Below are 13998 nucleotides of genomic sequence, written 5' to 3' on the forward strand. Positions count from 1 at the left end.
CTTCTCTTTCCTTCCCTTTTCTCTTCATGGTTTTTTTTCTTCTCTTTCTTTCTTTCCTTTTGTTTTTCTTCCCTTTCTTTTCTTTTTTCTCTTTTTCTTTTCTTTTTTTTTTCTGTCTTTTTGTATGAAGTGTGTGTGAGGTGCATGAAGCATATGCCTCAGAGGTATCAATACCTTGGCATATGCCTCATGGCATTTTGGGTGCTCCTCGCCTGGAGGCGCGCCACCAGATGCATGTTTCCCACGCCTTTTAAAAACTGGTTTGAATAAATAGCTGGGGCCTGTGGATCTTTTTGCTTGGCTTTGTGGTGTGAGGGGAGCAGGTGGCTTTTTGAGGATAAAGATAGGAGCTTTGGAGTGATTGTGGCTTTGGTCAGAAAGCATATCATAAGCTGTGTTCTCTCTCTGCAAGAATTTGAGCAAATTAGTACTTCAGTTTTTGTAGAGAACTTTTGGGATCTTCTTTAGATCCATGCCCGTAATGTGAATCTTTTTAGTTTGGCCTGGTGTATTGGTGTGTCGTTTAAAACCTGATTGGATTGTACTTGTTCTTTTGATTTTCATAAAACTTTTCTTCATTATTCTTCAAAAGGTAGTATTTTTACTTGATAATGATAAGTTTTATGGATTTTTTTTTTTTTTTTTGCATGCTTGAACTAAGGGACCCTGAAGATGGGGGGACAGCTTGTTAATCAAAAAAAAAAAAAAGAAAAAAAGAAAAAGAATACAAGATCCGGGGGGGCAGCTTTTAAATGAGTGGCAATACAGTAGGGAGGTTGATGTGGAGTTTGTAGAATGATGGTCAGTTCAGTGAAAGTTGTTTTGAGAGTCTGACCAACCAGGTGGAGAGGTAGGAGGAGTTAGGGGGACTGGGGAGGGGAGCAAAATATTCAAGCTTTATTTTTTGTTTTATGTTAAGGTGTGGGGGTGGGTTCCCTTTGAAGGGTCAGCATCTTTTTGGTGCTTTTGGTAGAGATCTCTTTCTTGGGTGGTTCTATTTTTTCCTTTTCAGGTTGTTTGTTTTGTTAGGTGGGTGGTAGGTCTAGTTTGTAGGGTACCTTTTGGCAATCTTGTGTAATTTGTTTTGGTTGTCATGGTTGAAGATGTGTCTAGGTATTTCCTGTATGTTTGAGGCTTGTGGGCCTCTTGGTATTTTCTCTGGGTGGCATAGGATTATTATATTTTATTTTTCACTACCTTTGTTCATTGTGTATTCCTCTTTATTTTCAACTTTTGTTTTTTAATAAATTTTCTTCAACATTAAAAAACTGTGCAGTACAATTTTTTCTTTCATGTGAGAAATGCTAGTAAATAAGTTGATGCAACTCTTTGTTTTCTTTGCCTTACATACAATGTGTGACCCTTGAAAAGTCATCTCCAACTTTGTCTTTTTATGGGTCCAACCATATTTAGGGTGAAGAACCAAAGTATTGTATACTTGCTTACTAGAATTCCTCTATATATGTATACACTTTGGTTAGCCAGAACAAAAGATATAAAATGCAGGGTTCCCCCTTTATGTGTAATTTCCATCGAAAACAATATTACTCTAATTCTGAAAGCCAACTACTCAAATATGTCAAGAAATGTGGCAAACCTAAGACCAGTATTGGACTAATGTCCAACCAATCCAATAATTTTAAAATGAAAAATATACCCCTATTTCCCTATAACACCAAAAGTCTAGAAAAATACATAAAAATTTCTGAAATTTCCTAGGCACATGTAGGAACAATGTGATGCCCTCATTAATTTCACTCTACAATAAAAGAGTAGGGGCATTACACAATGCTGATTTTCCTCTAGATTCTCCTGAAATGTCTTTTGCTACTTTTATTTATACCGTTGACCATTTCCAGCCACATATCATTAGTCTTGTCATCTAAATTCCATTTTCCCTTCTGCTACCTGTTTATTTCTGAACTATACAAGTTTTTGCTCTTTTAGATTTGCCTACCTAATTATTGACCGACTTTTTGTTCCCATGTATTCATGTGAGTTACTGCCAATCTGTTTATATCTCATTATTGTTAAATAACTGCCATGATATGTTATCATGTTGAAACTTTCTGCGTGTTGCATGGTTGACATCTTGTACCATAATGGAGCTATTTTATAATTTCATTGTTAAAGCTTGTCATTTTCATGAATTATGTTTCTTTGTAACAAAATATATCTCCTGCCACCTGGATCCAAAGACATCACCTTTCTTATTATTTAGCTTGAAGGTGAAGGCCACAATCTTGAGCCTGCTCTACCCGCAAATAGGCCATCGGTGATTCTTTTTGTGGATAGATCATCAGAATCAGTAAATACTAGAAGAGAAAGTGTGGAGGCTATTAATGCTCTTAGAGAACTCATGTTGCACAATCATTTTATGAATTGTATGGACGGAGAAAACAATGTTAATCCTTTGAAGTCCTCAGCCCAAGCTTCTCAATATGCTCCGGCTACTAAAATTGTCAAGCTCAAGGACAATATGGCTGCTATGGTTATCAAGGAGGGTCACAGTGTAGCTTTAAATAATATAGTTGCAGACGAGCAGATTAAGTCTATTAATGATGTCCTTGCATATCTGCTTCAGAAGAAGGAAGCGAAGTTAAGTTCTCTTGCCAAGGAGGTAGGTTTCCAACTTCTGTCTGATGATATTGAGGTCAAAGTTGCAGGTCTGTTGCCATCACAGACTGAAACAAGTCAATCTTACCAAATTGCATCAGAACAACCTAGGCAGGAGATTATTAGAAGTAGTGTGAACATGGATACTGAATTACTGAATGCTGCAGTTACAACTAGTGTAGAGAACAAGGAACAAGATGTAATTGCTGATGTCAAACCTTCTCATCCATACAATGAAGAGATGATCGGCACTGAAGAAGCTATTCCTTCAAAATATGACCAATTTATCAGAGATGATGAACAGAGCATTGCAAATGATAGCCAGACTGAGGATAAAAGTTCCATGGGGATAGAGAAGTTGGGGAAGGATGTAGTTCATCATCAAGGTTTGAAGGTATGCTTTTTCTTTTCTGATGGTGGTTACCAGTTGCTTAGAAGCCTGACTGCAGGATCAAAGATTCCTTCAATGGTAGTAATGGATCCCATTTCACAGCAACATTATGTTATTCCTGATGAGACAGCTTTTAGCTATTATTCTCTAGTTGATTTTCTGTATGGGTTTCTTAATGGAAGTGTTCCTCCATATCAACATTCAGAATCTTTGGACAAAGTTGAAAGAGAGGCCACACATCCACCTTTTGTAAATCTGGTGTTCCATGAGGTGGATGCAATCCCTCGAGTTACTGCTGATACGTTTCCTGAGATGGTTTTAGGTTCTAACCTGTCTGACACTGAAAATGTTCATCATGCTTGGGAGAAGGATGTTTTAGTACTTTTTAGCAATAGTTGGTGTGGGTTTTGCCAGAGAATGGAACTGGTTGTTCGTGAAGTATACCGATCCCTCAAGGGCTACATGAACATGTTGAAGAGTGGATCCATGAGAAGACATTGTGTGTTTATCAATGGTATGCACTTCTACTGCCTTCTACTGCCTTGAAAACTATAGCGCTCCTTTTCTTCTTTTTCTGTATTGATGTTACTATTAACTTTGTTATTTTTCTATTCATTTCGAAAATGCTAATTTTTCCACATATCTCTTAAGTTACTTTATTGACTACATTTCATATGCTTTTAGTTCTATTACTGCCTTAACCAATGGGGATGTCAAATGAATCTCACATGGGAATTGATGTGAGACAGTTGATACACATGGCGATTACGAATACCAAAGATTATCTTTTCCATAATTTTATCTAGGAAGTGCCGTTCAACTTTATCATAATCTTTCATCATATCAAGTTCAAGGTTATATATTTAGATTGCTTGTTAGTCCTTTTGAGGAAGTACAATATTTAGTGGGTCCTTCTAACAACTCCAATTTTAACTAGGAAACTGACCCAAAACAATTTCAAACTATTTTAAGGCAACAGAATAGTTTACCCTTAGGGATATTAAAACAAGTACTATTAACTTCTAAAATAACTCTAAATACCAGTTACTAATCATATTAAAGCTAAATGTAGAGAGTCCATAAATTACTAAAAATAATAAATTGTGATTTTACTGTAAATAATACTTATTGGAATTACTATAAATATAAAGTCTAAAAGTTACCAACATGTTATGTAATTCCAATATTGATGTGTGTTTTGCATGAATAGATTGGTAAATTTCGGAGATATTTTGGTTATTTCACTAAGATATTTGGAAATTTAATCAAACTATAGAAAATTTCTAATAAACATGGAATTTGTTATGGAACTAAATGAATTGTTAGAAGTATGATTCCACATTAAAGACTAAAATATTTCATAGAAAAATGTCAAAAAAGGAAGCATAAGAGGCTTAAATAGGCATATCTCTTTGCCTCCCTTTTAGTCTTTTAGCTATCTTCTCTTCTATTCATGTCACTGACTTGCCATTTTAGAAGTATGATTCCATATTAAAGACTCAAAAATTTCATAGCAAAATGTCAAAAAAGGAAGAATAAGAGGCTTAAATAGGTATCTCTTTGCCTCCCTTTTAGTCTTTTAGCTATCTTCTCTTCTATTCATATGTCACTGACTTGCCATTTTGACTTGTATCTTTCTTGATTCAATATGCTTTAATTAGATTGAGTGCATGCTTTTATCTTTGTGCATTTTTTTTTCTTTTTCGTTTTTTGAATTATAGTGACTTAGTAAGTGAATCACATGGAGAATAGTAAGCTATTCATCCAATCATTGAGTCACTATTTGTTCTTTAAGGAAAAGATTTTCAAAAAATCTTTTATGATTTCAACAAAATGACTAGTTTTAATAACACCTTCCATTTTGATGAATTCACTGGTGGTACATTTGACACTCTTTCTTTTTTGTTCTTTCATGTTTCCTTGTAACTACAGTTAGGTTCTCGTGGAGAGTTTGTTACTATCTCATTGTTTTGAATGCATATATACATACAAATGTATATGTATATAATATATCTATATATGTATGTGTATATTTGTTATGTTGCTATTGCTATTTATTATATTATTGTTATTATTTTTTAAAATAACACCTGCTAAACATGGGTGTATGTTGATGTCAATTACCCATTTCTTTTCTATTGTTGAAGCATGAGGATATTCTAATTTGAGTAACTTAGAAGCCTATCAAAAAAGTTGAGTAACTAAGAAGATTAGTTTTATTCCTTTCTTAATGTTTATTATAATGTTGTTATGCTGCTTAAGTGTTTTGCTTTAAATATAAGATGAAATGGAATGAGAAACAAATTTAATAGGGAGGCTAGTTTCCCTATAAGTATGTCTGTTTTTTTATTTATGGTTAGATCTGTGGCAGATAACGTGAAACATGTGGATGAGCTTCCACTGATTTACTTAATGGACTGCACATTGAATGACTGTGGTTCACTTCTAAAATCATTTGGTCAGGTGAGCTCTGTGGAATGCATGTGTATCTTTGTTTGCATTTTATTTTAAGTTCTCTCTTTTCTGATTTATGCATGTTTTGCCCTTGCATTCTAGTTGACAATGCAGATGCAATTTAGCTTGACTAAGTTCTTATTTCCCCTTAAATAATGTGATTACTTCCCACCTTACTTGATTCAACTCAGCCTTAACCCTAACTATGAAGAACCATGTGATAAAACATCCAACGAAGGAAAAAAAAAAGATAGAATGAAAGAAGGATTTGTTGTTTGTAGCATGAAATATAACTGCAACTCATGAAGGACTCAAGAATGAATAAAGGCTAAATGTTGTTTTTGGAAAACTTAGTTCCGAACAGCACTAGGAAGATTGGACACATTGACCCATGGTTATGTTTGACACTTGTAGAAAACTTAAGCAAGCATTTAGATGAACTGATGGGACATGCTTATTGTTATGAATCTATCTTATATGTTATCTATGAAAGTTGGATTGAGAGGCTGACATCATAGGGTATGGATTTGGAGTGAGTATCTATGGTTATTGTTTCTAACCATGTTTTACCCCAAGGAATTTTTATGTGGAAGTTGTGGAGGGATGACTAGAAGTTTCCTTTAGTTTCTTGGGAGGTATATCCTCCCAAATGAGCAGGCGATTTCAGTTGTCATCTTAGAATGTTCTGCTCTTTTAGGAAAATAGTTCTAGTTTGTCAGCAAAAAATCAAATAACCTATGGAGTATGGAGGTAGATCATTGCAGTTTAATACCAGGCATTGCTGCTGGCTCTTATGGTTGTTCTCTTTGGAAAGGCATTTAGAAGCACTATTCACATTTCATCAAGGGAATCAGAAAATGGGTGAAGGTTCCAATGTTATCTTTCTGAGGGATTAATTGTGCAACAAGCCAACAACAGGCCACACAAGGAAATCTCCTGGTTTTTATCGAAATTATTGAGGAATGAGGACAAGGAGACATCTCTTGAAGAGCACCATGAGATTGAAAAGGATGGGCATTTACTTTGAGATTTAGAAGAAATTTGCATGATTATGAATTGAATGATATGTTTCGTCTATTATTTTTTTGGATCATGAACAGAATCAATTTCATTAAGTAGAAACAAGTACAAACTACAAAGGATGGAAAAAAGGGAGAGGTAAACACTCTTAGCCCTCCCCAACAGAAATTTTAGTTACAACATAGCTCAAAATAAGTTATCAAAAAAACATAGCTCAAAATAAGCTGTTCCTTCCTACCCATTGTTTGGCAAGTGTGTCAGCAAAAGCATTGCCATCTCTTCTCACCATTTGTAGTTCATTTCCACCCCCTGTTACAGTCTTGATTTTCCTCTTCTCATAGATATAACACCACCACCCAATCTCCTCTTCCTCCCAAACCACTTCTTCACAAGCTTCAAATCACCCTCCACCAAAAGATTCTTTATGTTCAACTATTTATCCTTTTGAATGCCTTCCAAAACAGTCATAATTTGCACCCTCAGTGAATCACCTATACCAATTGGACCTGAATAGATTGCAATCACTTTTCCTTCCTCATCCTTGAAGACTCCTCCAATGCCAGATAGACCTGGGTTTCCTTCACTGCTACCATCCAAGTTGAGCTTAAAAAGTCACCAGGAGGGGACCAAGAAAGCCTGATAACCTCCTTGATAGGATAAGAATATACTACCTCCCTCCAATTCCTCATCAAAATATCCACAGAGATATCCTTAAAAATATCCAATGTCTTTCACTTAATGGGCTACTCTGATTGTGATGGCTTCAATGGTAGCATTACTACTCCTTTCTTCATCAAGAAAAATTCTCTGATTCCTCTCTTCCCATATTGTCCATCAGATTGCTGCCCTCGTACACTTCCATAAGATTCTTCCCCTCTTCATTGGCTAGCTAACAGAGAGTGAGAAACCATTCCCAAATTGAAGAAAAAAGGGTATGGGATTAATAAGTGATAGTAATTCTCACCATTGACCTTGCACAGAGAGTGAGAGAACACTAGTGTGGGGAAAGACACCGATTAGGTTCTTTTCTTTGCAATAAATCACAAGTATTAATTCTTTCTTGGAACGCTTCCCAGCACAAACCACCCATCCTAGGTGGATACCGTGGAATAGGTTTACTCCATATCTCCTTGACCAGGAAAGACGACCCTTGACCATCACTCAACTGAATAAGGGATGAGAAAAAGGAAGCACAAGTGAAAGAACTGGAGGAAGACAAAGTCCGAATCCTCTTTTTCTTCTTTGTTGTATTCAGACACACCCCTCAAGGTTTTGAGTCACACTCATGACACTTGTAATTTCACACTCACATTGATAGGTTACTGCCTATCTCAGGGTTCCTTCGAGGGGAACCGTCCTCCTGAGAAAGAACTCTGTATTCTTGTTATTCGATTGTTAGAAGGCACAGCTTATATAAGCAGTAGCTGACCATTACATTGCAGGATAGCCAACTCAGTTGGTTATGGTAATGGAATTAGTTGAGATTCCATCGAACGTGGCCTAGAGCTGCTCTGGTGCTGGGCGGGGTTTCCTTTTCCGTGTATACACCATCGTGATTGGTGGTCGTGGTCCATTGGCATAGCAGGCTGGGCTTGGGCCAGCTTCTGGGTTCTCATCACCTCCTCCCCCCTTCAGATTGACCTTGGTTTGCAACTCCTAGTAAGGTTCCCGAGTGGTGTCTGTTGTAGGTAGTCCCTCCCACTCAACTAGAGCCTCCTGGATGACCCGTTTCCCCTTTTTAAACCACCTGAAGTCCATGATGCTCTTGGGTTCAGTAACTAGGCCTCCGTCATCAGTGAATGTGGGCAATGCTGGGCTGATGATGGCCTGGGGGCTGGTGCACTTCTTGAGCAGGGACACATGGAAGACTAGGTGAATGTGGGAGGAGGGGGGAAGCTCCAACTTATAGGCAACAGGACCAATTCTCTCCAGGATCTTGTAAGGACCGAAGTAATGGGGTTCAAATTTCAGCCAGGCCCTCTTTGTGACTGAGACTTGACGGTAGGGTTGCAACTTCAGGTAAACATATTCCCCGACCTGATACTCTACTTCATGATGCTTCTTATTGTAGTAGAACTTCATCCTTTGTTGGGCCCGGTTCAGGTTGAACTTAAGCTCTTGCAGTATCTCATCTCGATTGATCAATTGCGTTTCCACTGCGGCCACATTAGTGGACCCTAATTCATATGGCAAGATGGCGGGAGAATCCCTTCCATACACGGCCTTGAAGGGGGTCATGGCTGTAGCCCCTTGATATGTAGAGTTGTACCAGTACTCGGCCCAAGGTAACCATTGGGCCTATTGCCGTGGCCTGTCACCTGTAAAACACCTCGGATATGTCTCCAAGCACCTATTTACCACCTCAGTTTGGCCATCGGATCGTGGATGATAACTGGTGGACCAGTATAGCTTAGTTCCCTGAAGTCGGAAATACTCCCTCCAAAACTGGCAAAGGAAGGTTGGATCCCGATCCGATACAATTGACTTGGGAGTTCCATGTAACTTGGCAACATCTCTGATAAAAACTTCAGCAACCATGGCAGCAGTGTAAGGGTGCGGAAGTGCTGAGAAGTGTGCGTATTTGCTCAGGCGATCGACGATCACCATTATGACTGAATACCGGTTGGACTTGGGCAACCCCGTAATGAAGTCCATTGAGATCTCCTCCCATACTTGGGCGGGTATTTTGAGGGGCTGCATCAATCCGGGAGGTGCCTGAGAATCATACTTCTGCTGCTGACAAATAGTACAGGCAGCCACATATTGTTGGATCCTTCTTCTCATACCAGCCCAATAGTAGTGTGAAGACAGCCATTTATAAGTTTGTAAAACACCCGAGTACCCCCCTTGAGGTGAATCATGAAACAGTCGCAAGAGAGCAGGAATGTGAGATGAGGAGGAAGGTAGCACGTACCGACCCTTATATAGGAGATCTGGGTCCATCATGCTGTGTCCTGGCACTGTGGTGGGGTCTTGCTAATAGCGGGCCCGTATCTGGGCCAAGTCTGGTGCCTCACGAGCCTCCAACCTGATTGCTTCAAATAAGGGGGGAGTGGGTTGAGAGCCCGTCAATTGATGAAACTCAATTACCCTAGAGAGGGCATCTGCTACCTTGTTGGTGGGCCCAGGTTTGTATTCAATAGAGTAGTCATACCCAAGAAGCTTGGATATCCATTTTTGCTGATCTTCTGTGTGGACCCATTGCTCCAACAAGAACTTGAGACTCTTTTGGTCTGTTCTAATGATGAAATGCTAGCCTAATAGGTAAGCCCACCATTTCTGGACGGCCAAAACAACAGCCATGAGTTCCTTGACATAAGTAGAATAACTTTGGGCTTGGGCTGTCAAGGCCTTACTGTAGTAGGCCGGGGGTCTTCCCTTTTGCATCAAAGCTGCACCTAAGCCCATACCTGAGGCATCACATTCTGACACAAAGGTCTCATTGAAATCTGGTAGCGTCAGAATGGGCTGTGTGGACATGGCCCTCTTCAGGTTTTCAAAGGCCTACTGGGCTTTGGGCCCCCAGATAAAGGAGTCCCGCTTCAACAACTGGGTTAATGGTGCTGCGATCGACCCGTATCCAGGAATAAAATGCCTGTAGTAGCCTGTGAGGCCCAGGAACCCTCAGAGCCTTCACTGTAATGGGGGTGGGCCAGGCCTGAATGCAAGAGATCTCTGGATCGGCAATAAGCTGTCCTGCTGTAACTATATGGCCCAAATAATGGACCCTGGTCTGACTGAATGTGCACTTAGACAATTTGGCATAGAACCCATTTTCTCGCAATACCTCCAAAGTTCTTTCAAGATGCTGCAAGTGTGTGGGCCAATCACGGCTGTAAACCAGAATATCATCAAAGAATACTAGTATGAAACGTCTTAGGAAGGGCCTAAATATGTTGTTCATGATGGACTGAAAAGTAGAGGGTGCACTGGTTAGCCCAAATGGCATAACTAGGAATTCATAATGGCCATCGTGGGTACGAAAAGCCGTCTTGGATATGTCTTCCGGGTGGATCCTTATCTGGTGGTATCCTGACTGCAAGTCCATTTTGGAGAAGAACTGGGCTCCTCCCAATTCATCTAGAAGCTCTTCCACTATAGGAATCAGAAACCGATCATTGATGGTAATTTTATTTGGGGCCCTGTATTCCACACAAAATCTCCAAGATCCGTCCTTTTTAACCAATAACACGGGAGAAGAGAAAGAGCTGGTGCTCGGCTGTATGTGTTTCTTCTCCATAAACTCCTTCACAATTTTTTCTATTTCTGTCTTCTGGTAGTAGGAGTAACGGTAGGGGCGCACATTAGTGGGTGTTACCCTTGGTAGTAAGGGTATACGGTGATCTTGAGCTCGGGCGGGGGGTAAATGATTAGGTTCCCCAAACACATCCATGTAATGGTTCAGAAGGTCTTGCAAGCGGGCCACATCTTGATTGTTGAGTTGCTGATTTGGGTCTAGGCTGAGAGTTGGGCCTAGGGATTCATGACCCATATGCATGAGTACCGGGCACCCTTTCCTGTGGCTCAGCTTTAAGAGGGTTCAGGCATCACCAGATTTAAGGTCGGGGCTCCCAGGCCTTGTAGATGGTAGGGAGTTCCTCCTAACTCAAAATCCATGGTCATTTGGGCCCAATTACACCTTACTGGGCCTAATTAGCGCAACCATTGAACCCCTAGCACAACATCCGCCCCACTAAATTCTAGGGGTTGGAGGTCCATAGTAAATTGATGGCTCTGAATGAGCAACTTCTCATTTCTACAGATACCATCACATACTATTTTGTTTTCGTCCGCAACATGAACAGGAAAGGAAGGATAATAATGGATAGCCATACCTAGTTGTTGGGCCAGAATCCGAGCCACAAAGATGAGGGTGCTGCCGCTGTCTATCAGAACAGTCACCGGATGCCCCCAAAGTTGTCTTGTAACCTTCATAACCCCTGTAGATGCCAAACCATTTAATGCATTGAGAGAAATCTCCGGTTCTATTTTAGGGATCACGACTTCCTCTTCGCCAGGGGCAGGAACCTCCATTTCTCTTTTGGAATCTTCCGTTTGCAAGAGGAACACCTACTGGGCTTTACCTCGATGGCTTGGGCCAAAATTTTCCTCGCAATTATAACACAAACCCTTCTCCCGCCAGGCCTGCATTTCAGCCCAGGACAAGCGCCGGAAAGGCATTTTGGGCTATTGGGAGATCACTGTGTCTGACCCGTTATTGGGCCGGGGTAAAAGCCCATCTGACTTGGGGGGTGGAGGCTTAAGAATCGGTCCAGTGGCCTAGTTTACTCTCCTGGACTGGTCCAGGCGTTCTTCCTGAAGACGGGCTAACCCGACTGTTGCTAGTAAGGTCGAAGGTCTGCATGCTTTAACTTCCACCCTGATATCTTCTTTGGGTCCTCCGATGAATCTCCTGACCAACGCCTTCTCCATCCAGCTGTCGACATGGGTTGCGAGCCTCTCAAATTCGACTTGGTACTCCCGAACCGTTCTCGTATGTTTCAGCTTCGAAAGAACCTCATCTCAGTCATCGTAGGCTGTCGGTCCGAATCGTACACAGAGAGCATCAGTGAAGTTTTGCCATGAGATTTGCGGGTGCGATCTCCGGAACTATTGGAACCAGAGGATGGCGTCGCCATCGAGATGGAAGGAGGCGACAGTCACCCGTTGATGACCAGGGGCCTCATGATACTCGAAGTACTGTTCCACATTGAAAATCCATGGAATGGGGTCTCCTCAAGAAAATGTCGGAAAGTCGAGCTTAGCATATCTTCCCCTGTAGGTTCCCGGACATCTTCCTCCATTGCTCCTGGACTCCTCCAGTTCATTATCCCTGCTCGCCGCCACCGACTTCTCCCGTTGCTGGAAAGCTACCATGGACAACACCTCCTTCAAGTTCTTCAGTTCCGCCGTCACCTGGTGCATGTCGATTTCCAGGCGATCCATCCGATTGTCTACATTGGCTGATCGTGTGTTAGGCATGGTGAACGAAGTGGCTCTGATATCAGATGATAGGTTACTGCCTATCTCAGGGTTCCTTCGAGGGGAACCATCCTCCTGAGGGAGAGCATGGCCTAGAGCTGCTCTGGTGCTGGGCGGGGTTTCCTTTTCCGTTTATACACCATCATGATTGGTGGTTGTGGTCCATTGGCATAGCGGGCTGGGTTTGGGCCAGCTTCTGGGTTCTCGTCACACATAGTCTCCTTCTAAACCCCAAATCCCAACCAAACTCAATATTTGAGTTAGATGGGACCAGAAAAGTAGAAATGGGTTCTTCCTTATGGTTGGAAATGGCATAGAGCAAGGGAAATTATGTTTTGATAGGAGAATTGACTACCCGTACATGATCCCCAAACATAACAAGAGAACCAGACCCGGAACTATATCTGATAAATGGTACGAAAAGTGGAAGAATATCACAAATGAACTTCTAAGGAGAAGCTCTTGTAGCCCTAGCTGAAGTTCTAGAGTCCCAGCCATCAGCCGCAAGCCCATGAATACTAATAACCACCTTCGTCCATAACTTATCCATGTGAATAGGTAATCTCCACAGCCATTTCTCCGACAAAGCAATGTTCCTCTTCTGAATATTACTGATACCTAATCCTCCAAACTTCTTACTTCTACACACCACTCCCCACCTTAATTTAAAATTGTTTGTCAAGGGGACTCACAAATAATTGTAGAACGGCTACAATAAAACATGGTAAGAGCATTATTGTTGAGACATCAGAATCAAGAAGCAGGATCACAAGTAAATAGTTGGATCCTTGTAATTCATGAATTCCAAGGTCTGCCAACACAATTTTTGAAGTTAAATTTAGGGCATACAAAGAACTTTATCATAAATTAGGCACTAAGGTGGGAGAAAAAAAGGAATCTATAAACTAGCAAAGATGAGAGAAAGGATAGGCAGAGGTTTAAACCATGTTAGATGCATTAAAAAGGAAGATTAAAAGTGTACTGGTAAAAGATGAGGAAATCAAGCAAAGATGGATAAACTATTTTGAAAAGTTATTAAATGAATTACATGTAGAGGATGCTAATGGAGGAGAGACTAGTAATACAAATATTGTTGAAAATAATATATACCTTTGTAAAATTAGTACAACTAAAGTGAAAGAAGCACTGAATAAAATGAAGGAAAAACGTTAGGACTGATGAGATTTCAATAGAAGTATAGAAAGGGATGGACAAGGTAAGGCTTATTATGGGTGGATAAGCTTTTCAATGGGATACTATAAGAAAATAAGGTGCCTGATGATTGGACAGAGTAGTATGGTTCTATATTTAAGAATAAAGGTGATATACAAAGTTGTAATAACTATCAGACGATCAAGCTCATGAGTTGCACTATGAAACATTGGGAGACAATAATTGATTAAAGTGTACATCATTAAACAAGTATATTAACCAATTTGGGTATATGGTAGGGAGATGAACCATGGAGGTTAATCTTTCTCTTGGTGAGATTGATAAAAAAGTTTAGAGGGGAAAAGAGAGATCTCCATATGGTG

General features: G+C 40.4%; 1 protein-coding gene across 7 annotated transcripts in view; it reads left to right on the forward strand.

Moving 5' to 3' along the window:
• The window catches only part of LOC148855649 (uncharacterized), a 69596-nt gene that overhangs the window by 33001 nt on the left and 22597 nt on the right, over nucleotides 1-13998 (forward strand). For all 7 annotated transcript variants that reach the window (XR_016094800.1, XM_088940966.1, XM_088940967.1 and 4 more), the window contains exons 5-6: nucleotides 2222-3521; nucleotides 5379-5470. Coding sequence is in view for 6 of the 7 variants with exons in the window: in XM_088940966.1 (XP_088797092.1) it covers nucleotides 2222-3521; nucleotides 5379-5470 (1392 nt within the window). In the remaining variant the exon portion in view is untranslated. The remainder of the gene's footprint in view (nucleotides 1-2221; nucleotides 3522-5378; nucleotides 5471-13998) is intronic.

This window comes from Nelumbo lutea, chromosome 4, assembly GCF_056320005.1.
Source record: "Nelumbo lutea isolate HS-2025 chromosome 4, American lotus-T2T, whole genome shotgun sequence".
NCBI lineage: Eukaryota > Viridiplantae > Streptophyta > Magnoliopsida > Proteales > Nelumbonaceae > Nelumbo > Nelumbo lutea.